Here is a 27,452-nt window from a genome sequence, read left to right on the forward strand (position 1 = left end):
TTCACACCAACCACATTGGAAGCATTGATCTAGTAAACATTAAAACATGTTAATTCAGCCAGGTGTGAAATGAATGGTCTGAGAAAATTAAGATATACTATTAAACATTTTTTTTTTTAACTAAGCACTTTATTCATTTTCTCATTAGCATTGCTCATTAGCAGTTCCCCTACAGACTTGTAAACGTCCGTTTGGAGAATTTTGGTTTATTGTACCAGCACTCTGAACTCTTTCTTGCCTTTAACAGTGGCTGATTTCCAGGCATGGTGAGCCACTGAATGTTCCAGCGGTAGCCCCTACAGTCTCCAGATCTCTGCACCTGCAGCTGGCCGAGCTCTGGGATGCCCTGCAGAGCGTATTGCAGGTCCGCATCACTGATGTCTACCGCTAGGCCTGAGAAACACACACCAAACATATCAAAATAAAAACCAGTTAAACCACTTGGAAGGTTGTGGTATATGTAGAAAAGAAGGTGCAGTTCATTATTTAAATAAATTAATCTCAAAACTGAAAGATGCAACAATCTGTTGTGCAACTACAAGAAATTCCATGTACTGATGTACTCAGTTAATTCCAGCAGCTACAAAGGAACGTAACAGGTAAACCACAGACAACATGCATACCTTCAACACGTCGGCCAAAGAACTCAACGTCAAATGTTCCTGTAAGAGGTGGACTGGCTTTTTGAGGGCGCATGACGGTGACGGTGGCGTTCCCTTGGCTTTGAATCAGTCGGTCCCCTGTGCTGTTTGGGATCTTCTGTTGGACAAAAATGAAGATTGAGAAATCTTACATGGATCACTCAACTAAACAATTATCTGCAGGAAACAATAGCGATAATCTCAAATGTCAAAGACAGGAAAATATTTTGTTGTCACCCATCACCCATCATATCAGAGAGTTCAGGAAGATCCATCTCTTCAAGACACTCAAAGCTGAATGAGTTTTTGTTGAAAGTCATGTGAACTAACTCACCTGCAGAAATCCTATTTCAAACAATGGGACACCAAAGCCACAGTTGTAAGGAGTCGCAGTGATCTCGTAGCTGACTTGTGAAGCATTTGCTTGTTTGCTCACAGAGATGCTAGAAAAGAAAAGTCCTGAACTGGCTAGAGCAGGTGGTCTTCTTCTATGGATTACAACTGAACATGTGGAGAGAGAGAGAAAATCGGAGAATATATCAGAAAGATATATTATATAATTAGCATAAGAATGATCCAGTGTTTTTACAACCATGTTACTCTTTTGTTTTAAATCTATAATTAAGAATTAAATTCATAACTTCTATTCACCGTTAGAATCCAAAGCAGGCATTTCACGTCCAAGGTGAACAGTGTCTATGAAGTAAACTGAGTTTGCGGCCACTCCATACACACTGAACTGAAGTAGTTTGTAGTTGGTGCCTATGTAGTTTTCCTGTATGGAGGCAAGGAGATCCACACACTTGTAGTTCCACCTGAGAATGACAACGTCAGGGTTACTTTATACCCACAACATAATGATCTGGATATTGGTTTAATAACACTCTTGCATGGGCACAAAAGGTTACTTTATTTATTCAGTAGGTTAAACGTACTCATCCGTTGAGTCAAATAACACAGAAATACGAATGTTCTCCTCCCGGTAAGTCCTCTCCTGGTAACTGAACAAAATTCCCAGTTCATTTACCAGACCCCCTTTGTAGGCCAAGCAGAGCTACGATAAAAGAAATATACAAAATGACATGTGTATATTAAAAATGTAATGTACTGTAAAACTATTTCCATTAATGAGGATAAGATACTGAGGTGTCGGGTGGTGCTTACAGTGTTGTACGTTTGTAGTAGTATTGGGCTGTAGATTGTTCCTGATGCTGTAATGTCATTGGCATCGAACACAATCTCTGGGTTCTTCAGAGACCAGCGGCCACAGAAAGCCTCCGAATCAATGACTTGGACCCCTCTACGGCTCAGATCACCTGAAACCTGTTTTGACAAGGAGAAAGTACAACAAGTTGGACAGAAAGATGATGTTGTCAACAAAATAATTTATGTTTATCATGTTAGAACTTCATAATGTCACTTAATATTTGCAAGGCTAACTTCAATTTATAAAAGGTTGTAACATACGTGATTATGTGCCTTTGTAAGTTTGCTTACCCCTGTGGTGGTGGTCTCATAATCTCTGAAAAATTTCACATTAGTGTTCTCCATTGTTGGAACCTCTGCTGGACATTTAGCAGTGACCATCACATCTAATGCCGAGCGCACCTTTAATAAAAAACAGATGCAACCCATCATGTAGAAAAGGAGCATTCAAAATGTTTTGTACACAGTACTATAAAAGCTAACATTTTATTCAATGGTAAATGTTATAAAACTTATTCAATGGTAAATGTTATAAATGAAATATAAAACAAATAAAAACCTCAGTTATAGAAGCATTGAAAGGCAGAGGGAGGGAGGGAACTCCTCCCCACAGCAGCGTGAATGTCTCCAAACTGGCCTGCCCTTTCACATCCTCACTAACTGTTATGTTCGTATTCGAGTCCATGATAAAGCATTCAAGAGCCTCAAAGTCACCTGAGATAATTACAAGATTTAAGCAAACATATCACATATACAGAAAAGTGCTTAGGTGTCTTATATTTAGCCAATTATAGAATAAAAACATTCGGTTTTTACTGAAGAATTTATACATTGTCTTATTGAATTTACAATTTTTTTTTTTTTTACAGTTTATATTTTTACTGACATTCCACCTAGACCAGAAATTGGTTGTTAAAGCACATATCTCGAAGTCAGAGCCAGAGAAATCAATCAAAGATTAGCAGTCGTTTTTTTAACTTCACCTCTGTTAGAGTTGAATGTCACATTGTATAGTGCCTCAGTATCCAGTTCCTTCTTTGTGACTGTAACACTGTCTGGTTTAATCGTCCACAAATCATTCAGAGCATTCTGCAACTCCATCGCTGAAGCACTAACTGAGATCGGCCCTACAACATGCAAAGCAATTCCAGTAAACAATACAAAACACGCAAACAAAAAGACATCTTCTAGAGGTAAAATGGATGCAAAAACTAGATGCACGTGAAAACTGGACCTTTAAACTTCACCAGATACACATTCATAGATATATGTGAACTAATGCACCTGTTGTAAGACCTCCATATGATAGGGAGTAGTATGTGTATTCACAGGTGCTCAGAGAGAAGCAGTTGCTGCTGATTCTCAGAGTCTGCACCTCCTTGATGGGGGTTACTGGCGTCCAACCCTGGAAGCGAACCACCTAAAACAACAAAGAATTAGGCTTCCCTCTATCTTGTCTAGATGTTTTTTTCCAAAAGTGCTCCTTTGAGCTCACTTACCTGTTTTTCAGGAAGTACATCATAGTATGCACTGATCTGCTGTTTCTCATTAACAGCATCTATTGTCTGCTGGGCAGTGAAAGGACTGATTTCTTTGAAAAAGGCCACATCCACTGATGCTGCTCCTGCATATTCCTGCACTAGAATCTCAATGTAGTACCTGTAGCGCATTGATTTTGATGTAAGATACAAGATTGGAACATAAGCATTAATGACGTTTTGGAATTTGGAAAAACTTCACTTACGGTTTTCCCTTCTCCAAGCGCATGACCTCTGACATTTGGGTGTTATATGTGAAGAAACTACTTGTGTAGTAAGGATGATATGCAATCTTGACCTGAAATCACATAGACTTACTTAAATTTAAATGCTACATTGCATTTTATACAAATAGAGCATGTATTTAAATAGACTTGTATGTTACTAGCTTCGACTTAATTGCTTATAATGATAACTACTAAAATGATCAAATTGTTTATTCATTCAGGTACCTTATCCTGGGGAAGACCTGTCTTGCTGAAATAAAACTGGCACCGATCGTCGGCTTTGATTCGGAAATAGTAGTTGTCAGTCTCCATTGGAACAAAGAAACCACTCAGTCGTGCCACAAAGTAATCAATTTCAGTGGGCCACACATAGGACAGCGAATCCACCCACTGGACAGAATATCCAGGCCTACTGGAATTATACCTCAGGACGTCCTCTAGAAGACTCGGATTGGAGTTGTTCCACATCTCCATTTTAAATCCTCTGCCACCTGCAAACACATTCATTTAACCATCATCCATCCAAGGACAATATGGTTTATGAGACTCGTTTTAAATGTGTAATTTCATAACTAATATACTTCAGTATTACTCCAGTAAATATGTTTCAGGGTAGATTCATGTTTCAGTTTCTGCCTTAAAGTCTTGGCCACAAAAAAGCTATTGAACATGTTCACCATTACCGGCCAAGATGCAGTTCTACATTTTGAATATTAAATTTGTAAATAAAATATTGATTTAATTGAAAAGTGTGCAGTGTTTTTCTGAAAAGTTAGCTACGTGACAAACGAGAATCGTGGTCTTGGTTGAGATCACGTGTGACACTGCAGCAGTAACAGAGATGTTCGTGTTTCGAGATGTTTCGCACTGTCGTGCACAGTGACTATGGAAAAGATTGTTACAGAAATATAACGTCACCACAAGAGATCTGAATTTCAGATAAGGTTCTCACCAGGAAACACTGTCATATTGGTTCTTTCATAACTAGGAGTTATGCAGGTTATCCTCTCATTTGATACACTCTGAATCGGACACTCACGGCCTAAGGAAAAAAAAAATCAATTATAGGTGCTTAATATATATAATTATTTAATAATTATAATTATTCATTTTACATACCTGCTACTAAGACCATAGCTGGCTTGTCAGTCTCATCAAAGTAGCGTCCTTGAATGGTCAGTAATGTGCCACCAAATACACTGCCCTCAGAGGGAGAAACTCCTGTCACCTCTGAAGAAGGTCATGTTTTACAAAAAATATCTGATTTTCAATATTGCATTCATATGTTGCATTATTTAAGGAGAATAAATGTTTTTTGCACCTGCATATGTCTGGAACATGGCAAGCTTGTTCAGTGCTGAGATGCTGAAAACCCCAAAGTCTGGCAAACTCCTAAAAAAGAAAAATATGTATTTAATTTACTTTTCAACAGCATAGTTAGACTTACAAAAAATATAATAATTGTAAAGTAAAATCAATCTTCTTCTGACCTCCCAAATTCACTGTCGAGAATGTAACTGAGGTTGTGATGACCTGAAAACCAAGGTAATGACATTCAATCCAACAAAAAAAATCTAGTGAATGAATTATTCTTGATGTGTCCTCACCAACATATGTTCCAGTCATTTTACAACTCATATATCCCCATTGGCTGGTATCAGAATCCAAATAGAGGCCATACCTGAAATAAATAGAATGTGCATTTATGCAGGATGCGTTCATATTTAATGTTAACTTTTGTTTGTAATCAAATTGAAAAGCACTTACTTTTCATCTGAATTGGGTTTCAGAAGTTCACAAGGCATGCCTCCCATGTACGCTCTGCATTAAAACAAGTATACCTCATGTCAAGATACAGCATAGGTTTATCACTCAGTTATATTGTGTATTAAACATTTCCAGACCTTAAAAATCTCACAGCCATGCCATTGGAACTTTTGTCCGTGTTGCTTCCATATACATCAGTATAGATTCTTCCCCGCAGTGTCACCACAATCCCTACAATTAATTCAGTATTTTTATAATGAAAGGTGTTTTTTAAACCAAAGCAACACGGAGTAACTAGAAAACAAAACAAACTCACCTGGGGGACCTGAGAGTGGACGGATACTTTGAATGCTGGGTGTACGGAATGATCTAGGCTGTGAAATAAATTTTTGGTAATATATTGTCAAATTTTACAAAGAGGATAAGAGTATATGTTTTAGTAAGCAGCACAATGAAGCACATCTTACATAAAATGTGCACCAGTAATTCCACTGGCTTCCATAACAAATACGACTTGAAGGAATTGGCATGCCATCTACGCTGACCCGCACTTCATAGTCATCTTCTGGCAGAGCTCTGAACATGATGATGCAATGTAAACTTTTCATTGTGAATCAAACACCATCAACATTTTACATTAAATTACGCAGTGCAGCTATTTCAAAGAGCTTAATTTGAGGTCAAAATTGGCATTCATTTATTAATATGTAGCACTGATTTCCCCAGTAGCCTATATTCACATTTGAGTATGTAAAAAAATCTATATAGCCTATATAAAAAGCCGCACTGACTGAATACAGTGCAATGGCTGCAGTCAAGACAAAAGAAGACTGATTATGTGAATAAGGAATATACCTTGTATAACATGTGATCTGAGTGGAGTGAGTGGAGTCTCTCTCGACATCACAGGGAACAGATCTGGTGCGGGACACCAGTGTCACTGTGTTGCCGATGTTTGGGTCATTGGCATTGAGATTAAACTGACTGGCTTGAGCAAAACCTGAGGAACAAAATCACAGGCAGACTTTTTAAAGAATTTAAACTATACTATAGCCAATATGTGCGGAATCAAAACAGAATGATGAGATTTATTTAAGAACATATTGATGATTTTTTTTTAATACCTTGACCCTCTATGGTCAGTCTCGTTCCTCCGTTGAGGCTTCCGTATTTTGGGGTCACTTTATTGACAAGCTGCGCTCCTGTCAGGACAGAGATTAGTAGCACAGTCACTAAAAATATATATTCTTTCCCGCTTTTAGGATGACAGTAATTACATAAATAGACAAAAGCATTAATATTAATCAAAGAATACAAGGGGTAGGATACATAAAGCTCGTACCTGCGGAACTCCACAGTAAAATACAAACAGTGAGCGACAGGTGAAGCTGCAGCCGCACGTGCCTCATCCTGATCACTGTGCGCGCGCTTCAAAGCAAAAGCACCTGAACTTACTGAATCCCTTCTGCAAAAACAATATACACATACCATATGTGTTCACACTAGTCATTTGTATGTCCATTAAAAAAAAAGATTAAATATATGAAAAACGCCAACAATATTAAATTTACTTTTAAACAAACATTTTTACAATGTTAAACAGACCAGTATTAAATATAGACTATCTAATGAATATCCATTCATGTATATATCCTGAATGTATCAATAAATACTATATATAATTAAAGATCACTTAATGGATTGTTAAATTAGAAAATTATAGAAATTTAGAAAAATGACTTCAATGTTCACATTGACCAGAATTCAAACTCACATAGCTACCTGTTGAAGCTCTCTTCTGAAACCCAAACACCATTGGCTCATTTGTTAAGAAGAGCTCACTCTTTTTATACGACCTGCCCACAGGGTAGCAAGAGGAGACTCACTTTTTTTTCTTTCACCTTTGTGTGTCAGGTGATCAGGCATTGCTGTCATTCTACAAGCTAGAGAGACATTTATTCTTTTCCAGTGTACCCTAACAAATACCTGAAACTTTACAGATAACAATGCTTTTTTGTAACTCACAGTGATCTCTGTGCTGTAGTGTCAGCATTACTTGGATATTCATCCGGTGACTAAACTTAAATATAACACTATTTGATATCGCTTAGACGTAAACCATGGGAATGACCTAAAACAAGATGGAATGAAGAAGATCTGGATATTTGACCATGAGACAAGGAAAATTTTTGTAATATTCAGTGATTAACTTAAGTAAAATGTGTCTCAGTCAGTCTCAAAACTACAAAACAATTACTATAAATTTGATCATTAATATGATTATAATGAGCAATATTACAGAGGTTACTAGATTACAGATTTAGTTTATCTAATTGAGCGCAGTTTGCTTTTCATGTACTAGTATATATTTTCATCTTTGTTGCTTTTTTTTTTTGCATATAATAAGCCAAATTTGAAGATTGAAGCATGCAACAGTTTTTTTTTACTGTAATAAGAATTAAAGACATTTCCATTAGAATAAAAATACTTAATTAGAATAAAATGTGAATTAGATAAATATACGTACGTATATAGCTACCCATTATTTTGTTGTTTGCAGTTAGTGCCGATATGTTGAAAATGATGCACTGTCATTGTTTATGCAACATCACACATACAATTAATTATTATTTTATATTATTTTTTAATATTATTATTTCGTATAGTTTATTATTATTATTCAACATAGTTTCAAATATAGTTTATTCACTTGTTTTCTAGTTCGTTATTTTTATGTAAAAACGGTAGAGACTCAATTTCCCAGAATCGCGTGCGGTCGGTCCCTTTGAGAACTGGTCCGGGTCGACACGTAGGAAACGCGTGCGTTACATTTAAAGCTTATTTCCTGTTGCTAGCGACGTTAAATGTTGGTTTTATTACAGTCCTCAAACTGATTGCTGTTTCTTTAATATATCATTTGAATGAAATATGTCTTTACCGAATTGCTCGTTGAAGGTAAACAGAGAGCTGCTAGATCCCAGTTTTGAAAGTTACAGGCTCTCACTGGACTCTATTTCTACTTACAATGTAGAACTGGACGCAGGTGAGAAAATAGCTTTATTTCACCTGTTATAGCCTGACTTTATTTATTGTATACGCGTTTATTTAATCCTTAGCGTGAAAAAAACTCATAAACAGTCGTGTTCAAAACAACACTGTTAAGTCCACTGTCACTAACAGTTACAGTCCTAAAGATGCATTTCTACAACATGTGCATTGCTCTTCATTGATTCCCAGATGTGTGCATCTTATTTATAATTTTAATGTTAGACCAAAGCAGTTTTTTGGGCACAGAACATTATCTGTGGTTTGGGATGCCTCCTCCAAGTCATTTGCCCCATCAGTAATGTGTGTCTCCTTTCAGCTGTGTCTGAGGTTAAACTGAAAGACAGTCAGTACACTCTGGATCATGTGAGAGCATTTGGTATGTACAACTACCTTCATATCGACCCCTGGTATGAAGACAGTGTCTACTTTGTGGACAGCAAGGGTCGAGTTCTCAATGTAACAGTCACACTGGTGAGTCTATTAATATCATTTCTGAAATTATGTGTTGTAAGAGCCATATTTGGATGAACTGTGTATTTCCACCCTAGAGCACTTTTTTCTCTCCCACAGAATACATGTGTGGATCATAAATGCACATGCATTCTTCTTATTAAATTTAATTAAAAGATCATAGAAAAAAAATGGGGATTAGGTGCCTCAAGGGGCACAGGATGATTTCAGTTATGCTATATAGTTGCATTAATTGTATGTTAATTGTCAAAAATGTAAACAGAAAAGAGTATTTTTTTCTCCTTAATAACTATTTTTTTTTTTAATAAAAAATCTCCTGTTTAGTTTATTCCCTGTCAGTCTACACTCCTAGTTTCTGTTTATTAATTTTTGTTCTGAATATTGTTCTGGGTAATGGGGGGAACCTTAGTCAAAAAGCCTGAGATTCAATGTCATACATAAATGTTTGGTATATGGAAATATACTATTGTAGTTTTCTAGTATTTCTAGTTGTTCTATACCAGCAGAGGTCATTAGTGGTTTGTAGTAGTGTCAGGGAAGAAGTTTTCCTTTTGTTTTTGAAAGATTTTGATTAAATATTGAGCTTAACTGCATCAGATGTATACCGTCAATAAAATATGCTTTATTAAATTATTATCTTGTTTATTATTTTAATTATTTGATTTATGGAAACCACAGTCATGTTCTAGATAATATAAATCAGTCACAGTGCCCACAGTGTTCTGCTTTAATGTACAAGAATTTCCATTTTGGTTATTTTCTAATATTAATGTTTTATTCTATTTTTGGCATTGCTAGGCATTGTACTGTAGTACATGCGGGTACACATTCTTTTGAATAGCAGGCCAGATTTGAATAGTGCAACCGTTTTTATCTATTTTTAATAAAGAAAGACATCTCCACGAAAATTATTCAAACGAAAAGTAATTAGAATAAGAATATTATATATTAACTTCACCTAAAAATTATCTCTAAAAATGTTAATAATTGAATAATAGTAACGTGATGACAAAATTTACTTGAATTATTAAAAAAAAAATTTTTTGTTTTGTTTCTATTTTAATTTATTTAGACTAAATGATAGGATTTTAACATTAATGCATCCCTACTTCAGTCTGTGCAAAGATCTTCTTAATTTCTTAAGTTGTTATATATGATTATTTTTGTTGATAATTTTTATTTCAGATGCTGTACTGTACATTCTGAAAGGAATTCAAAAAAATGCATAATAAGATGAAATGCAGCATCTCTGCAGGATGTTTTGTTCTGAGCTAATATAAATTTTATACTGATGATTTGATTTTCATTTTTTCTCACTCTTGCTACTGACATGCTGGGTTAAGAAATTACTCGTTATGAAATGTGACTGTTGCGTTATAATTACAGTTAACATACAGTAATTATCTCTCCTTGGGGACTGTTTGTATTCTCTCAAAGGTACTAGACAGGGGGCATTTTACTTCTGGGAAAGGAGTGAAAATTGAGACGGATCAGTGTTAATGCGTGTATCAAGCTCCATGGCAACCAAAGGCCGACTGCTGCACAATTCTTTGAAAGAATTGCTATCTTATAAAGAGTGTAATTGATGATTATTAAGGTCATTGTAATCCTTTTCAAATTGCTGGCTTTGAAGTTCAGCAACATGCAACATGCAATTTGTGTGGCACTTCTTAATTTCATTTCTAAATGGGTTCATTGGCTGATGTCTCATTTGTTGCACATATGTTGTTTAATTTTCAAGACGTTGACTCTAAAGTCCTTGAAAAGAACAAAATAGTCATGAGATATGTACACAAAGGAAGTTATTTGACAGAATTCCAGTTAATGTCAACTTCAGATTTGTTGCTTCATTCGTTGACTTGCTAGTTTAAATAGCTAAGCTTCATCTGAACTGGTAACCAGAAAGTTTTCATTCATAATCTTGATGGATCAGTGTATGTTTCCTATTGTAACTACATTAATTTATCTTTGCAGTTTGCAACATAACGAGCCTTCAATGATACATGCACAGTTTAATCACGTCTACAAGAAAATGCCCTCTATAGTACTATAGATGCTCTAGTGAAGAACTGACAAGTGTGCATCAATTGTTTTTCCAGGACACAGCCTTGGGCAAACCTTGTGAGATGTTTCGTTTCGATTCAGACCCAGTCTCCTGTGAGGGGGAACAGTTGTGTGCTTCTCTGAGCCTGACCTCTGCAACTTGGGCTGCGCTCTCCGATGGAACCGGAAAGTTGACTCTTTTGCGCACAAGCAAGAGGGGTGAGAGTTCATATATTAAATGGGAGGTAGGAGAAAATTACCCAGATTTTGGTTTAACATTTCCCACTAATCAAATTATTAGTCCATAAATGTTGGCTTAATTTATCTGTTATTTTCCCCATGACATTTTGGAAGACGCATTGTATTTCTCATTATATAGATATGAGAGGCACTACATATTTTGCATGCATACTGCTTTATTTCACTCCCAGCCGATGTTCAGCGAGCGTCTTGGAGAGCCGTTCATCATCGTTCACAGCCTGACTCACGTGCGCTCTCATGTTCATACCATTGAAGTGCTGCTTCTGAGAGTCCAGAAAGATCCAGCTGATACCAAAGGAAGCGGTTTCTCAATCTCACTGGAGTGGATCACTGTGGACAACTCTGCTGGGCAGAGTGAGAGTGAGTGCCTCCCTGCTGTTCAATGATTTCAGCTCTTACTTTTAACCCTGAGCTTTCTTTTGTCAGTTGCTGCAGTGCCAATGTTTTTTCAGTCATTTGTCTGCATGCATAAGTAAACCAAAGTACATACTCACAAAGTACATTATTTTCTCTCATATCTTTAAGTGTTCACTTCACTCAAATTATTGATAATTTTGACAAAAGTTGTTATATAATACAATTATATATTAATTTTATGAGCAGTTTAAGTGAAAATTTAATTAAATTTAAAGCATTTTTAAAGACATTTTGGAAGTCGTTGTATATAAAGGCAGTATAAGGGAATATACACTTCCAAAGTAAAAGTTTGACATTTATTCAAAAATACAGTAAAACAGTAATAATTTATACTGTTTTTCAAATATAATTTATTCCTGTGATGGCAAAGCTGAGTTTTCATCAGACATTACTCCAGTCGTCAGTGTCACATGATGTTTCAAAAATCATTCTAATATTTGGTGCTCAAACATTTCTTATAATTATCAATGATTGGAAGTTGGAACAAATATGAAAAATTCTTACTGATGTTAAACTTTCAAATGTATAATAACAGCATTATTGTGTACATGTGATGATTGTGTGTACTGTATTTACTTAACTAGGTGTATAAATTCATATGTTAGATTATTAAAAATGTCATGTTTAGATTTGGAGTGCATTAAAAAGGAAACAAATACAGCTAGTTAAGTGCTTTCTTTCTCGCAGGTGAGGAGAGGAAGTATGATGTGAGGAAGAGGAGGATGATGAAGGGCAAGTCTATCCCGCACTACGCTGCCGTGGAGCCTCAGGGTAAAGGAATCGTAGTAGCCTCAGAGAAACCCTTCGCTTTTACTGAGGTGGATGGACTTCCGCTTAAAGAACCACCTGTTGAGGATATGGAGGTGGAGAACCCAGGTGAGAACCACCAGCAAGGAAAACAGAAGGTCATGAACAGATTTCATTCATGCTAGACAAAACTGTGGCCAAAACATTGGCTTTTTTGTTGTGCGATTTGAACCAGTCCCAAATATTCATCTGAACTTGAAAGTTAAATGTCACTCTAGATTGCAGTTTGACAGAATACTGAAAGCCTGCAAGAAAAGACATTTAAAGTGGTCACATCTAACTAGAAACTCTAGTGCTGCAGTCTTGAGGAAGCACACTTTCATACAGTGCTTCAGAGGCTTGCTGTATCCATAGAAACATCAGAAAGAATCATTCAAATAGAATTCCTCAAATAGACCTTGATGAGGACTGGAGAGGACCATGTGCTTCTGCACAGCACTGGTCATTGGTTTTGTTCATTTTTCAGTTTTGGCAAGGAAGTTTATGTAAAGTAGGCTGCTTTGTTTTATGTAAATACGGGTCAGCAGCTGCGTGAAACATTGGTATGAAATGCATTTAGTATCCCTTCTGTGACGAAAAAACGCTTAATTAATAGATAGTTTTTCTTGCTGTCTTATATCGGATCCTGTCATAATAACAAGTGATTTATTTATATATATATATATATATATATATATATATATATATATATATATATATATATATATATATATTAGTCTGTGATGGAATTTTTTTGGCATGTTGAATTAACTTTCATTAGTGTTTGACATTTTCTGTAGGTCAGAGACTGCTTATTGCAAATATTGCCTCATTAGAGGTGGACAATAGAGTCCTTTCAGTCAAATATTTGTTTCTTTCCTTATTTTCCCTCAGTTTTTATGAAATGTTTGAGTACTTCTTTTCTGGCAAAGCTAAAATGGTCAGTGATTAAAATCACTAAACAATAAGCTTATAAAACCATAATCCCAAACATATCAACAGGACAATTTTTTAAACTTAGACTCATCTTATCCTCTTTCTCTCATGTTCTGTTTTCCTCTAACACCTGTATTAGTCATGTGAGAATCTGTGAGGAAGGGAACTGTAAAAAGGCCATTTGTTTCCTGTGCACCCTTTGAGCTTTTTTTCTGAGAAATAAAGGAGTGATCTCGGCTCATCCTCTTCCTCTTTCTCTCGCCCATTTTAAGAGGTTGAGAGTACCGAGAGACTCCATTGGTAGGCGGATAAAATGGAGGTGCATTAGCTTGTTTCTGAAAGAGAGGTCGACTTTCCTTAGCCACAAAAGACTGTTAATGGGCACTCGCACAGCAGACATTGATATTCCGTTGATTTAAGGGTACATGAAGAAATCAAAGCTTATACGATGAACACTGTTATGAGAGGGTTGGGGAATCAATGAAGTGTGAATTAGAAGTCTTCCTAAGCCATACAGAATCGATACCGTTTTATATCAGTAATTATGTAATACACACACAGAGACACAGTGCTTGATACAGTCCCTTTCTCCTTTTTTGTGTCGAAAAGATGAGCTTAGATATAAAAAAAAAAACACTTGGAATGTCATAAGGGTGAGTAAATAATGACACAACATTTTGTACATATTTTACATTGTAGTGTTGTATTTTTTCCTGAAGGTTTTTTTTTATTTTTTTTTAGCACCCAAAATACTCATGATTTGGCTTTCTAAGACCATTCAATTTTGGACTGAATTATTCCTGTAAATTGGCTACATTTTACACTGGGTAATATTTCATTTTTCTCTGAAGGTCCTTTAAAAAGGGTTTTTTTTTTTTGTTTGTTTTTTTGGCCTACAAAACAGTAATGATGTAGTTTTCTATGACCATTTTTTTTTTGAATGAATTATTCCTATAAATTTGCCATATTGTATGCCATATTTTATGGCATTTTATTTTTTAACAAATTAATGTTTTGCGCCCTAAATGGACATGATTTTGTTTATATGACTATTTGTGCCCTCTCTTTACTTACTTAACATTTAGGATTTATATTTTGTACATGAACTTTGTGATTAAATAACATCTTCACTGGTCATGTGGTTACCGAAACATATTTTAGTCACCCTTTAAACATTCTAAATTTTTATAATATTTAAAAAAAAAAGTTATGCATTTAGCAGACGCTTTTATCCAAAGCGACTTACAGTACATACAGGCTATCAATTTTTACTTATCATGTGTTCCCGGGGCATCGAACCCCCAACCTTGCGCTTGATAAAGCAATGCTCTACCAATTGAGCTACAGGAACACTAATTACTAATTATTAACACTATTTATGCTCATTTATTGATGTTAGTCATTTTACACCCAAATCTTTTGTAATTCAATTTGATAATCTTTTCAATATTTCTATTCCTTGAGATTCCTTTGTACCTTTAAGACTTCTACTATGTAAATTACTTTTGTTGTGAGTGAATAACCTCTTTGCAGATCTACTGATGTTGGTGGTTACATTATAGATCATAATCACAAAAGAATCTGCTAAATACTAAAAATGTTAATGTGGGCATGCACATACATGCACATGCCCCTGGCTGTGACATCACAACCATGAATATATCTATAGATTTTTTTTTGTTACATTTAATTTCCATGAATGGTCTGGGTGGGCTTGGGAGGAAGTTTTGCATCTTTTCTACAAAGTATATCAAATCCATGTCATATATAGATAGTATACCATAGTAGTATACCATAATCATATCCATGCCATATCAGTATATCAAATGCCTGAGTCAGAGTGATCTAGCAGTGTCATGGTACATCATTGCCCTTCTCTTCATTATCCTGTTTTGCTCAGCAAGATTCTGGTTTGGGCTGAAAGTTGACTAGACCTGCAACAAAAGAAGATAATGAGCATGCTGCTCCCACTCCTCAATGCACTCTAAAGCAGCTTTATGGCTTGAGAAAATTGTTCCAATTTCACTAATAAGGTTTTGCCAGCACAGTTAAGACTGAGTGGGTGAGACTCCAACCTCTCTGGATGTCTCCGCTCCTTTATTTCCTCATGCGCCTCTCTTTTTACAATAGTTTTTGGTTAAGTAATCAACTGCTGCAAACTTTTATGTGGAATTCATTAAGAATGAATTTGAACTTGCTTAAGGTGTTTTATATTAGCACTTGCTCTGTTCGTAGCTTTATCACACGATTCATGGGTAAAATGGGAAACACAGCTAAAAATCTGTACTGAATGCTATTTGTATCATGCTATTCCCCATGTTGCAGGTGGAGTAACATGATACTGCAGACTTGACTGAGACTGCACAGCATCACTCCATCACTGTGATCCAGACACCTGAATCAGCTCTTTAAATTGCTAAGTGTGATCGACTGCATTATCTGGATGACAGTGTGATCAATAGAAGATGTACACAACCATGTCTTCTAATAAAATTCTGATAAATGCTGCACTGACTAAAGCACATCTTAAAGGAGACATGCTTGTACTGAACAAAGTAACACCGACTTTAAATAATGCATAACACCTTGTAAAGCTGGATTACAGTGGTTGGTGAATAAGATGCATTTTTTGCTCTAAAATGCCACAATTGGTTAGTGATTTTTATAAATACATAAAAAATTATATATATATATATATATATATATTCCAAGAAGTCTCTTTTGCTCACCAAGGCTGATTTTATTTGATCAAAAATAGAGTAAAAACATTAATATTGTGAAATATTGAAACATTTGAAACGTTTAGTATCAATGTCAAAAAATAGAAAAAAAATATATGTAGCATTTTAAATGTTTGTACTGGTACTTTTGATCAATTTAATATATCCCTGTTGAATAAAAGTATTAATTTCTTTCCAATAGAATCTTACTGGCCCCAAACTTATGAACTGTAGTATTTATTACTTATTTATCGACACAAGGTTTGCCACATTGCCCTAAGTGTACCTCCTAAATTAGCTGGCAGCCATATCTGCTTAAAACCTTATAAATAACTGTAAATGAATGTAACCTCATTCCTAAAACCACCACCAGAGGTGCTATAGCCAAACAAATCTACTGTTTTAACAAATCTAAACTTTACCCATAGTTATGGGTTATGGGCATAGTTTGACCAGCCTGAATTCTGTTTGCAGCTGTTAACTCTGGGAAAGCAGAAAATCTAATTGACTCAAAATGCTTGAGGTGTCATCAAGTGTGTCCGATTACTAATTTGTCAATTAGCTTATAATTTAATTTGAAGTGCCTTATGGTATCCAAACGGCTCCCCCCGCAGCAGCCTGAGGTTTATTGCCATACATGGGGCATTATAGTGATTGTAAAGTCCAAGTTGTGGGGTTGAATTTATAATCTTACAGATACAGTACCAGTTTTTGATAAAGTATGTAGCCACTACAACATTGGAACGCAATAGCACATAAAAAGAGCTTTTTTCTCCACTAATGTTGTCAACAAATGGCTTCTATAATAGCACACAGAGTTTGGCCTCTCATTTGCCACACAATTACACAGATGTGCACATACAGATTTAATTTGTCATCTTTTGCAATAGTGTGACAGTGACCTAGAATTCTCTTATCATACTTTGTATTACACACGTGGTTGAATCATGATATTATTGAAATAAAAGACAATGGAATTAAACATGATCACAAAATAAAGCCTTGTCTTTTTATGTTACCATTGCTATTTTATATCATTTAAAGGGCTGTTCGGGATATACTCAGAAAATCTTTGCCTGCAGGGTTTCTTACCCATTAATTAAAGCAAACAAATCATGTGCAAGTCTTCCAGATATCAGTGTAATTTAGTTATGCATTCATTCGTAAACGTCTGCTTTGAATCAGGTGTCACTTCTTCCTTTGTTCTGATAACAGGTCCCATCTACTTCTGGCAGCAAACAGAAGAGGATGTGACCTTGAATGTGCGGTTACCTGAAGGCACCACCAAAGATGACATCCGCTTCAAGCTCACTGTGGACTGCCTACGTGTCGGAGTAGGGGATCATGCAGCGCTGCTGGATGGGCAACTGTTCGCTCCTGTAGATCCCGAGGCCAGCACCTGGACCATCACAGATGATAAGAGGTGACAAAATATAGATGGAAGTTAGAATATAAATTAGAATATAATTTATCACCTTGTACTTACAGGGTTATTTTGCCTAAAAATTAGATGTTTTGCACAATATCTAGACAAAGGGTAAAGAGTGAATTATAGTGTCTAAAAACTTCACCAAAATGAAGAAAAAAAGAGAGATAGGAGTTTTAGATAAAAATAACACCACTGCAGTTCTCAAAACCCATAGTGAAAAGTGAAAATGCTAATATTGGGAATTGGTAAGGAGCCCCACATGACATGCATATAAAAAAAAAAAACAGAGATATTGTGGCCATGCATTAAGAATTCAAGTGTAAAATATATTATTTTGTGTCCATTTTTTTATTGATGTGTTCCCTCGTTTTACTTTAAATAATAGTCATGTTTTATTAGTTAGTGAGTTTAATTGGAGGAAATTCTCCATTTGTGGCCACAAGATCTTATTTTTGCATATGTACATTTTTTTTCTCAAAATAAAAATAAATGCATTTTTAAAAACTAAAAACATTATTTTCTAAAAACATTATTTAACATTATTTAAAACAAACTAGTCATGAAGACTAGTTTGCAGTTCGAACCAAAATATGAACTACTGAAAAAAATGTGAAAAAAAAGTGAAAGTGACGTGACCCATACTCAGAATTCGTGCTCTGCTTTTTTAACTCATCCAAAGTGCACACACACAGCAGTGAACACACACACTGTGAACACTTACCCGGAGCAGTGGGCAGCCATTTATGCTGCGGCGCCCGGCGAGCAGTCGGGGGTTCAGTGCCTTGCTCATGGGCACCTAAGTATTGCAGGTGGAGAGAGAACTGTACATGCACACCCCCCACCCACAATTCCTGCCGGGCCGGGACTCGAACTCACAACCTTTCGATTGCGAGTCCGACTCTCTAACCATTAGGCCACGACTTCCCCTTTACTGGCTTGACTGGACAAAATTTCACATGGACCAGGGCTCGTATTCACAATATTTTATCTTCCCGCGTACAGATTCTTTTAAATAGCAATTGATAGCAATTGACCTATCATTGATAGGGTCACCAAAAATGGTTGAAACATTTTTTTACAGTCATTTTAGGATAGTTTGGGGCTTGATCTTAGTAACTTAGGAGTCCTCTTCACTATTCTCTCTCTTTGTGAAGTACTCTTAGAGCAAAAATGTAGGAGTCCTAAATTTAAGACTGACACAACCATTATTTTACAGATTTTCTCCTAAATCAGCGAGTTGAGCTACTCTTAGCGTAAGATGTTTTGTGAATATGGGCCCAGATTTATGTGCTTATTTGGAGCTGGACAGTTTTTGAAAGTCCAACAGTGTTTTCAGCAGTTTTCTAAATGTAAATAAACCTTAAGACCTGTTGTTGTTCCACATTATGTCTTGGCAAAGACTAAATATATTGTGTATAAGCTAAAGAGGATTTTGGCTAACGCTGAGCCGAGGCGACGCGTATGGAGAACAACCGCCCACAGTGTTGTATGTTTATGAGAGGTGTGAGTTGCCAGTGTGCTTTCATACACATTCAGCGCACGTGTCCGTTATACGATGTAGTCATTCCTCAGAAGTTGTTCATCTGATTTGAATTTCCACATCTTTCCCTTCATCCGCTGTTCAGTCCTCTTTCTAATAAACATCAACTCACGTCTCGTTCACTCACCACCTCCTCCTGAGACCCAAACAACCCTCCCTCCCTCCCCATTGTTCACCGTCCTCTTGTCTGTGTTTCCAGATCCTTGATTTTAATAAGAGGCCCCTGATGGCCCCTCTTGTGCTCTTGAGTGTGTGAGCTGGACGCTGTCTGAGTTCGGGTTGGAGTGTTTATACGTGTGTTTATGTTTTCTGTCTGTTGTTTGTTGTTTGTTGTACAGTCAATGTAACTGTCATTTGCATTTGTATGGGAACCCAAAGCGGTCCTCATTATGAAGCATATACAGTATAATGGAATATACAAAAGGAATTGTTTTTATCAGAACAGATTGGAAATTTTCCATTCTTAATAGTACTTTTACACAGAGTTCAAAGGGGAAACAAATAATTTAGATTAAGTCCTTTATTTTATAACAGAACTGTTAAAGCAGAATGTAATTTTATTCAGTGATCTGTGTGATGGGAAATCATTTGAATTTCTTTATCCAGAAGTGCTGAGAAGGTTTTACATGATATCTGTGTGATGCACTATAAATGTTTTTTGGCCAGGTTTGAGTTGTTATTTCGAGTTTTTGTTTGTGTAGTTTGGAGGTCAGTCTACAGAAGCGAAGTGAAGGGGCGCTGTGGTCTGAGGTGGTTCTTGGGGACCGGAGAGGCGAATATCTAATGAGTGATGAACAAAAATCACAGCTACAACAGAGACTCTCGTATCTCACTTCTGAAGACCTGGTCAGTTTCTTTCACTAACTTTTAGGGGATTCAAAAAAAAAAAAAAACTATTTCCCTTTTTTTTTTTTTTTTTTAGCTGTGGGTCTTTTTTTGTGTGGAAAATTTAGACATAATTTTCACACAATAAATAATGTGTTAATTAAATTTTTTTTTGATTATCATAGTTTTAAATCTGACCGTTCATATGTTTATAATGGATTTTGATTGTTTAGATTGTAATGTTTAGGAAATTTATATTTTTTTATGCATAATAGCAAAGACATGCACTGTACAAAATAAATAATTTTTTTGTATTTACTTCCTGTTTGTCTTCATAGAATCCAAACCCAGAGAAGGACAAGCCCCCTTGCAACGCCCAGGAGCTGGAGGACTGTGACATGTTTCCGGAGGACAGTTCTACACTGATGCGCTTTGATGGTGCCACTCTGAAGCCCACCCATGTGGTAAGACCATAAAAATGCAATAATCTGGATGGGGCTCCAAAGATGGTGTCTGTAATTTGGACAGATATATTTCACATTAATCATTATTTAGGTGTAAATTATTATCCAGACCATGGTTGAACTACTGTGAATCAGTAATCAAGTCATACACAAAAAAACAAACACCATTTAACGTACGTTTCGATTTTTGGTTTCCAAGCTTAAGTTTGAAAAGTATAGCGTTTAATGAACGTATTTTTTAATATTAAGCCTATTTTGAGCATTAAACATCTTTGCATCGATAGATTTGAGAGCTGGTTCTACCGGTGAAGATTGTTAAAAAAAAAAAACAACTTGATCTGATGTGATCTTAAAGATTTCATAGCTATCAGATCAGTGTTTGAATTCCTATTGACCTAATGCAACCATTATCTTGTTTAAGTTCTCATAAGAGACTCAGGATCTGTGCTGTTATGTTGAGATGTAATGCATCTTGAAATGAGCTGTGCTGTAAGAGTGTAAGTGCAGATGCACAATATTGATTTTTTTTTTCTGGCGTCTCGTGCTGCGAATAACATTCATGCACTTGATGGTTCGGCACAATCTAGCACTGCCTGTGTCTTTTACATGCAATCAAATGATCAATCACCTAAACATAAAGTCAGTAATATTATGATTGATTTAACCAGTTCTTTCATGCCAGAAATCTCAAATGTTTAATTGCAAGAAATAAAGACCTCAAATAGTGGCTTTTATTATAGGTGCAGCTATGGTAATCCAGCCATTTCTCTATATTAATTTAGTTTATATACTGTACCTATACGTACAAGACAGAATTAAAGAGTAAATAATAACAGAATTTTCATTTTTGAGTGAACTATCTATTTAATATCCATTTAAATCCCATAAATCGAAATGTAAATGCATTCATGCTAATATTAAGCTGAAGTAAACAGTCTAAATATTCAAATATTTATCTAAATATTTCAGATGCAGCTCCTGAAAGAAATGGCCCTTGTAGCCTAAAAGTTATTGTCTAATAAATTGTTGAATTAAATAAAATATTTATAATAAATTTTCTAAATATGTTGTAATATTTCTATATTTCTAACTTCACAGGATTGTTTATATATATATATATATATATATATATATATATATATATATTCATAAATTAGTGACAAACAGTGCAGAACAATGTGTCACTCGCAGCTGACATGTTAAATTATGATTTGTTGAAAATCCGCTTAACACATAAGGTACACAGGGCACCCCAGGGCTCTAGACTCATTCTTCCCAGTACCCACTGGTCACTCTTTTGCGGCTAACTTTCTCAGTTAGTCACACAAGCTCATGATTTCTTTGCTATATTTTATTTATTTATTTATTTATTTATTTATTTTTGCTACAACATGGGATTAATCAATGCATGCTGATGAACTTTTATCATAGTTTATAGTTATATGGTAACGAGTGCGCAACATTCAACCCGTTATTTTTCATCTGTATTATTTGTGGTTTCAATTTCAAATTTGCGATCTTGATGTCACTTTTAACAAGGAAAGATAATTGTCTGTTTTCCTATTATATACACCTTTCACATTTTAAGACTAAAACAAAAGATGGATTCATTGTTATTCTTAATTAAAAAGCAAAACAATAAAAATAATAAAAATAAAAAAAACATTAGGCTCTATTGACAAAACTAGCTCACATAATGTTTATTAACAAAAACAAACAAGATGAGTCATGGCATAAACATTTACATTTAGTCATTTAGCAGACGCTTTTATCCAAAGCGACTTACAAATGAGGACAATGATATTTAAGTTCTATAACAAGTCTCAGTTAGCTGAAACACAGTACATGTAGCAAGGGCTTTTAAATAATATAATAAATCTCGTCAGTAAAGACGCTTTCACATAGAGCTGCATTTACTACACAGAGCCATTGTTCACTGACAAGCTGCGTAAAACATGCGCAAAATATGATTGTGGGTTTTTTTATTTGCTTTTCATTATTGTCTGTACATGTAGTATATTTTGTACAGGCTTTCAGACTTTTTTCTTTCGCCATAGAATAAAATTCCATGTCCAGAATCACTCCCCCCCCATCACCATGTCGTCTCTTTTTCTCACTTCTAAATCGCTTAGATTGATGCAGCGAAACGCACTGACCTTTTTCTGAGTGCTCTCACTCACAGATTGTAAAGCCGCCTCTCTCCTGGTTCTGAGGAGAGCCTTTCCCATGTCGACCTCTTCAGAGATTACAGATTGCATGTTTGTGTCCCTCGGCTGGGTGCTGGAGCAGACCTCAAAGAACTTGTATTTCTTTTTGTGTTCCTGTAGAGTGGCACCTCTCCTTTGAGAGACACACTCCTCTTTCAACTCAAAGCCACCTCGGCAACAAGTGAAGGAGACAGTTGACATTTACTGTATATGTGAATGATGTGTATCTCAACAGCTCCTCACCACAATTTGAGACAAGCAAAGTGCTTTTCCGTTAAATATACACAGTATAATGCTGAAGATGTGGTTGATGGATGGTTGTTTTAATATTTGTTGCCTGTAGTAATCTATAGTAATGCATTACTCAAATGCTAGTTTTGTAGTTGACATGATTAAATGAAGTATTAACCCTTCAGCTGCCACTTGAATTCATGGAGCCCAAGAATTTTTTTAAAACCTGTATGGCTTTCCTCTGTGAAAAAAAGAAAAGAAAAGAAAAACAGGATTATTATACTTCTAAATGTAAAATTGCAAGAAAAATAACAGAAATAATATAAAAATTAACTGAAATAAAATTAAATATATAAAAAAATTGCCAAGGAAACATTTTCATTTAGTTAAACTTAAACTAAGATCACTAAAACTAAAACTGAAATTAAATGTATAAAAACTATATAGACATAAAACAAGGCAAAATAAAAAACACTTAACTAAATTGCAAAAAGAAATACTATAATTAAATATATAAGTAAAATCAATTAATAACTAACTAAAATTAAAATATAAAAATACAAACTACAAGCTTTCGATCTAGTTTTCTTTTTTTTGGAGGGGTCAGTGAAATATTAGCATGCCAAGTAAAAATCTGCAGGCCAGCAGAAAAAAAAAAGTTATTGTTGAGCTCTTTACAACTGCTGTGTTCATGAATTAAACATGAGACTGTGTGATGTTCTTGTAAAGCAGTTCTGGCACAGCCAGGAGCCAATTTGTGGAGAGCCATAAACATTTCAACCTCTCACTGAGAGACCAAACAGTAGTGTAACTCTGAACATAATGAAACAGGTTTTAAGGGCCTTTATTTTAAGATGCGTTTCATTATTGGTCCTCCTGTTCTCTGTGTGCTGCTTTTGACGCCATAAATGTGCTCATCAATGGGGTCAGTTACATTTGCTCTCATAAACAACACAGAGACATGTTTCAAAATCTCCTCATATTTACTGTCTAGAGAAGTTGGCTTTGTGTGCAAGGTTTATTTATTTATTTTTATTTATTTATTTTGTGAAAATGAGTGGTGATGGTAGATGACTAGGGTGTCATTTATAAAACTCTCCATAGATTTCATCCTAAAAGTGTACGTATGCAAAAATGCTAGATTTTTAGAAGTTTTTAGATTTATAAAATGCCAGAACCTGAGCAAAAATCCCTTCAGTCAGGGGTAGATTGTGCATCCGTGCATCTCCACCCCCGACTCCTCCCCGAAATCACCATACACGCCTAGTTTTTCTAAGCATAACCTCATCTGCATATCATATCCATTCATATTCCCATCCACGTTAACATATACTTTTTGTAAGTAATGGTTTTATATGCGCTGCATTTATTTTAAAAAATACAGTAAAAATTATAATATTGAAATAGCATTACAATTCAAGTGAACTGTTTTGTATTTTAATATATTTTAAAATGTAATTTGTTCTTATGATGGCAAATCAGTTTTTTTAGCACCCATAGTCTTCCTTATATCACATGATCCTTCAGAAATCAAATAATTCAACTAATTCTTAAAGACAGATTTATAGAGATAATTTAGCGTGTCTTATGTCTAAATGACAGTGGTGGCAATTTTAAGATGTGAAGCTGTCACCAGTTGTGAATAACGGCTCTGAATTTAATATGCAGTTACCAGTGAGCAGAGCAAGATGAGATTTCGAAAATTGCTTTTTAAGGAGATGTTGGCTGCCAGCATGCACTAAATGGATTTTAGGACAAGTGTAAAGCACAGAGGTACAAAGACCTCACTGAGAGGTCATAACACTTATTTTCAGTACAACATGAAAATGGTTGTGATTCATAAAAAGACATTTTACATCATGTCTGTGACGATAATGGTGGTTGACTTACAGCTGCCACCATCTTGCATTGCTTTTGTTTACTCTTGACGTTTCAATCCTGCTGTCGTTTCAGATGGGCGCCTCATAATTGGCTCTTTTATGAGAATATGCATGGAGATCTCTTCCTTTCTCATTTTATATTCTGCAAGGGTGATGGCATAATAGGCAGACAGTAAAATGAAAATAAAAACTGACTCAAAAGAATTCAATATTCATTCATATCCATGCTGCTTGCCAACCTCCGTTTCTACTGAGAAGATATGATGTGAAATCTTAGAGGCAATCACACAGAGAATATAGGTTTTATATATATATATGTGTGTGTGTGTGTGTAAAATATATAAAAATAGTAGGTTGTAATAATATTTCAAAATATTACTTTATATATTACTGTATTTTTGGTCAGCATTAACTTCTTTCGAATACCTTACTACTGAAACTTTTTTAAATGGATATATACTATGGTGTAGATTTTTCTAAATCATTTTTTGAAAGATAATTTTGAATTATTTACATGCTTTTTCTTGAACTTTAGGTGAGCCTTGGAAGCAACCAGTTCCTTTTCTCTGTTCATATTGACCCCTCTGAGATGCCCGCTTTCTGTTTACGGCACGATGTTGATGCACTGCTCTGGCAGCCCCGTCCCAACCAGGACAGCGATATATGGGAACACATTTCAACATTTAACGCACTTGGTAAGGACAGTTGTATGTGAATAATGTGAAATGTTATACTCCTAAACTTCCCTCTCATAGTGTTTAACAACCAGTAAACCAGCTTTATTTTTCTAATTTAGTCATTAGGCTACGTCTACATTAATACAGATTTTCATTTCAAAATGCTCTTCGTCCACATTAGCGTTTTCCTAATGTTTCTCATCTACTCTGAAACATCGGAAAATGTTCAATTAGCCTCACTGTGCATGTGTAAAGCCCTCATAAAAGTTCACTGAGACGATACAGACAGAACAGACACAAGTTTTCATGCAATTCTTCTGGCAGGATTTTATTTACAAAAATATCTCATCATTCACTGACGCATCCAGGTCACTCGCACTCCCCATTACGGTAAATATGTTTGATCTTAAACGCAAAACCTAAATTTAAATTTATACATTTAGCAGATGCTTTTATCCAAAGCAACTTACATTGCATTCAAACTAACAATTTTCTTCTAACGTGTTCCCTGGGATTCAAACCCCCAACCTTGAGCTACAGGATAAAGTAACAAATCTTTAGCAACAGTGTGCAAGGTAATAGCACATAACAGGCACAATACCAGTATAAACATAGCTATCTATTGGTGCAATATGTGTCACATGACAAAAAAATGCGTCTTTTTTTTCACAGTCCACACTACAGCAGCGTTTTTAAATTTATCCACTCTGGAGACCTTTCAAAAAGGTCTGTTTTCATTGACAAAAATGCCGTCTCACACCGTGTCTTCACCAGACATGACAAAATACGATAGAACCTGTTATGCTGTCTACATTAGATGCAGCGCGGCACGACAAAGTCCCAACAGTAAACTGCTGGTGCGTTATATTTATGATATACTAAGAGAAAAAAATGCATTTTCAAACTAAAACATATTAGTGTGGACAAGGCCTTAGACATTGAGACAATGTTTTGCACCCACTTCTTATTTCTTATTTCTGTTCAGGTTATGTTCAGGCCTCAAAACGCGATAAAAAGTTTGCAACCTGTGCACCCAACTTCTCCTACGCTGCTCTTTGTGAGTGCCTCAGGCGTGTGTTCATTTACTGCCAGCCCTCTCCGGTCGACACGGTGCTCTTCAACCGGAAGCGGGGTCAGCAGGTCGGGCAGGTCGCCAAACAACAGGTAACCAGCCTGGACACCAGTGACCCGGTACTTGGATTCAGGGCCACTAACGAAAGATTGTTCGTCCTGACTGCAAACAACCTGTTTGTGCTGAAAGTGAACAATTAATATTCTCCCAGTATTTCTGCTGGATGAGTTGACACCTCTGCTCCGGGCTCCTTTGAGATCAACATTCGACTTATCCAGTATATGACGGTCATATTTCAAGACCGAGTTGGTATAAACTTCTCTAATGTATCTGAGTGTCTGTGTGTGTTAGCATTTGTCTTTATATGTAAAACATTAAACACGTTCCTCCAGGGACACAATCTATAGCATGACTGTCACATTGCATTCCATTAGAATGTAAATTGGATACATTAAGTAAATAAGCATCTGTAAGACCCTGTCTGTTTTCCACTCTTATTTTTTTTTTACATTTTGACCACAATCAATGAAGAAGTTAGAAAGTATTTCCGTTTACCTCCGCTTTGTTCCTCGCAGACCATGACCCCATCAGAACAAACCTGCGACCCTTTTTGACAAAGCAATTATTTCACCAGACATGAGTCCGCAGTCAAATTCAAGTTACCAAATGCAATGCCAAGGCATCAAAACTGGACGGGTGTGATGCATTTCAGAAAAAATTGTCTATTTACTGTGAACCATTTGTATACAGTATATATTTTTTCAGCATTGTATTTGATTATATACAGTATTAAGCACTATATTAGATTATATACTCTATATTTACTTATACGCACTTCTACATATATGCTACAGACCCTGTCCTGGATGTCCACTCAACAGATGAGAATTGTTTTTTTTGTAATAAAGAAGAGGAGAGAGACAAGAGTTGGCCTTTAGTCAAGCAGTCCTCTGACTGAAGACGCGCTGTAGTCGCCATGGCAACTTCAAATAAATCAAAAATTGTGAATAAATCAAATAAAATGCTGAATAAATGTAGCAACATTTTAATATTAATATATAATAAC

The 27,452-nt window shown here is 35.6% G+C and overlaps 2 protein-coding genes across 2 annotated transcripts in view; one reads left to right on the forward strand and one right to left on the reverse strand.

Annotated features, from left to right (window-relative positions):
- Positions 1–7,219, reverse strand: part of pkhd1l1.1 (PKHD1 like 1, tandem duplicate 1) — a 33,232-nt gene extending 26,013 nt beyond the window's left edge. Inside the window, exons 1-27 of the mRNA XM_059556041.1 lie at positions 7,162–7,219; positions 6,722–6,844; positions 6,504–6,581; positions 6,235–6,379; positions 5,847–5,955; positions 5,696–5,753; positions 5,517–5,610; positions 5,380–5,433; positions 5,220–5,293; positions 5,103–5,145; positions 4,934–5,004; positions 4,732–4,842; positions 4,565–4,654; positions 3,838–4,103; positions 3,592–3,683; positions 3,347–3,506; positions 3,132–3,267; positions 2,831–2,974; positions 2,407–2,561; positions 2,139–2,249; positions 1,806–1,964; positions 1,577–1,695; positions 1,293–1,456; positions 976–1,142; positions 624–759; positions 239–393; positions 1–29 (exon numbers count right to left, since the gene is read on the reverse strand). The exon at positions 1–29 is cut by the window's left edge and continues 94 nt beyond it. Of these exons, the coding sequence (XP_059412024.1) occupies positions 1–29; positions 239–393; positions 624–759; positions 976–1,142; positions 1,293–1,456; positions 1,577–1,695; positions 1,806–1,964; positions 2,139–2,249; positions 2,407–2,561; positions 2,831–2,974; positions 3,132–3,267; positions 3,347–3,506; positions 3,592–3,683; positions 3,838–4,103; positions 4,565–4,654; positions 4,732–4,842; positions 4,934–5,004; positions 5,103–5,145; positions 5,220–5,293; positions 5,380–5,433; positions 5,517–5,610; positions 5,696–5,753; positions 5,847–5,955; positions 6,235–6,379; positions 6,504–6,581; positions 6,722–6,788 (2,987 nt within the window). The 5' untranslated portion in view covers positions 6,789–6,844; positions 7,162–7,219. The remainder of the gene's footprint in view (positions 30–238; positions 394–623; positions 760–975; positions 1,143–1,292; positions 1,457–1,576; positions 1,696–1,805; positions 1,965–2,138; positions 2,250–2,406; positions 2,562–2,830; positions 2,975–3,131; positions 3,268–3,346; positions 3,507–3,591; positions 3,684–3,837; positions 4,104–4,564; positions 4,655–4,731; positions 4,843–4,933; positions 5,005–5,102; positions 5,146–5,219; positions 5,294–5,379; positions 5,434–5,516; positions 5,611–5,695; positions 5,754–5,846; positions 5,956–6,234; positions 6,380–6,503; positions 6,582–6,721; positions 6,845–7,161) is intronic.
- A 973-nt stretch (positions 7,220–8,192) lies between these two features.
- On the forward strand, positions 8,193–26,863 carry nudcd1 (NudC domain containing 1). The gene is made up of 10 exons (XM_059556042.1): positions 8,193–8,422; positions 8,744–8,898; positions 10,998–11,186; positions 11,373–11,562; positions 12,307–12,495; positions 17,277–17,484; positions 19,732–19,876; positions 20,194–20,319; positions 25,173–25,332; positions 26,300–26,863. Exons 1-10 carry the CDS (start codon positions 8,308–8,310, stop codon positions 26,584–26,586), a joined length of 1,764 nt encoding a protein of 587 aa, XP_059412025.1. The 5' UTR covers positions 8,193–8,307; the 3' UTR covers positions 26,587–26,863.
- The last annotated feature ends 589 nt before the right edge of the window (positions 26,864–27,452 follow it).

This window comes from Carassius carassius, chromosome 8 (genome assembly GCF_963082965.1).
Source record: "Carassius carassius chromosome 8, fCarCar2.1, whole genome shotgun sequence".
Classification (NCBI taxonomy): Eukaryota; Metazoa; Chordata; class Actinopteri; order Cypriniformes; family Cyprinidae; genus Carassius; species Carassius carassius.

Bases quoted from the DNA above. Each gene is read 5' to 3' on its own strand.
- nudcd1 (XM_059556042.1), top strand. From the start codon at position 8,308: ATGTCTTTACCGAATTGCTCGTTGAAGGTAAACAGAGAGCTGCTAGAT. The intron at 8,423-8,743 runs GTGAGAAAATAG...GTCTCCTTTCAG, and splicing joins CAATGTAGAACTGGACGCAG to CTGTGTCTGAGGTTAAACTG. The intron at 25,333-26,299 runs GTAAGGACAGTT...ATTTCTGTTCAG, and splicing joins TTCAACATTTAACGCACTTG to GTTATGTTCAGGCCTCAAAA.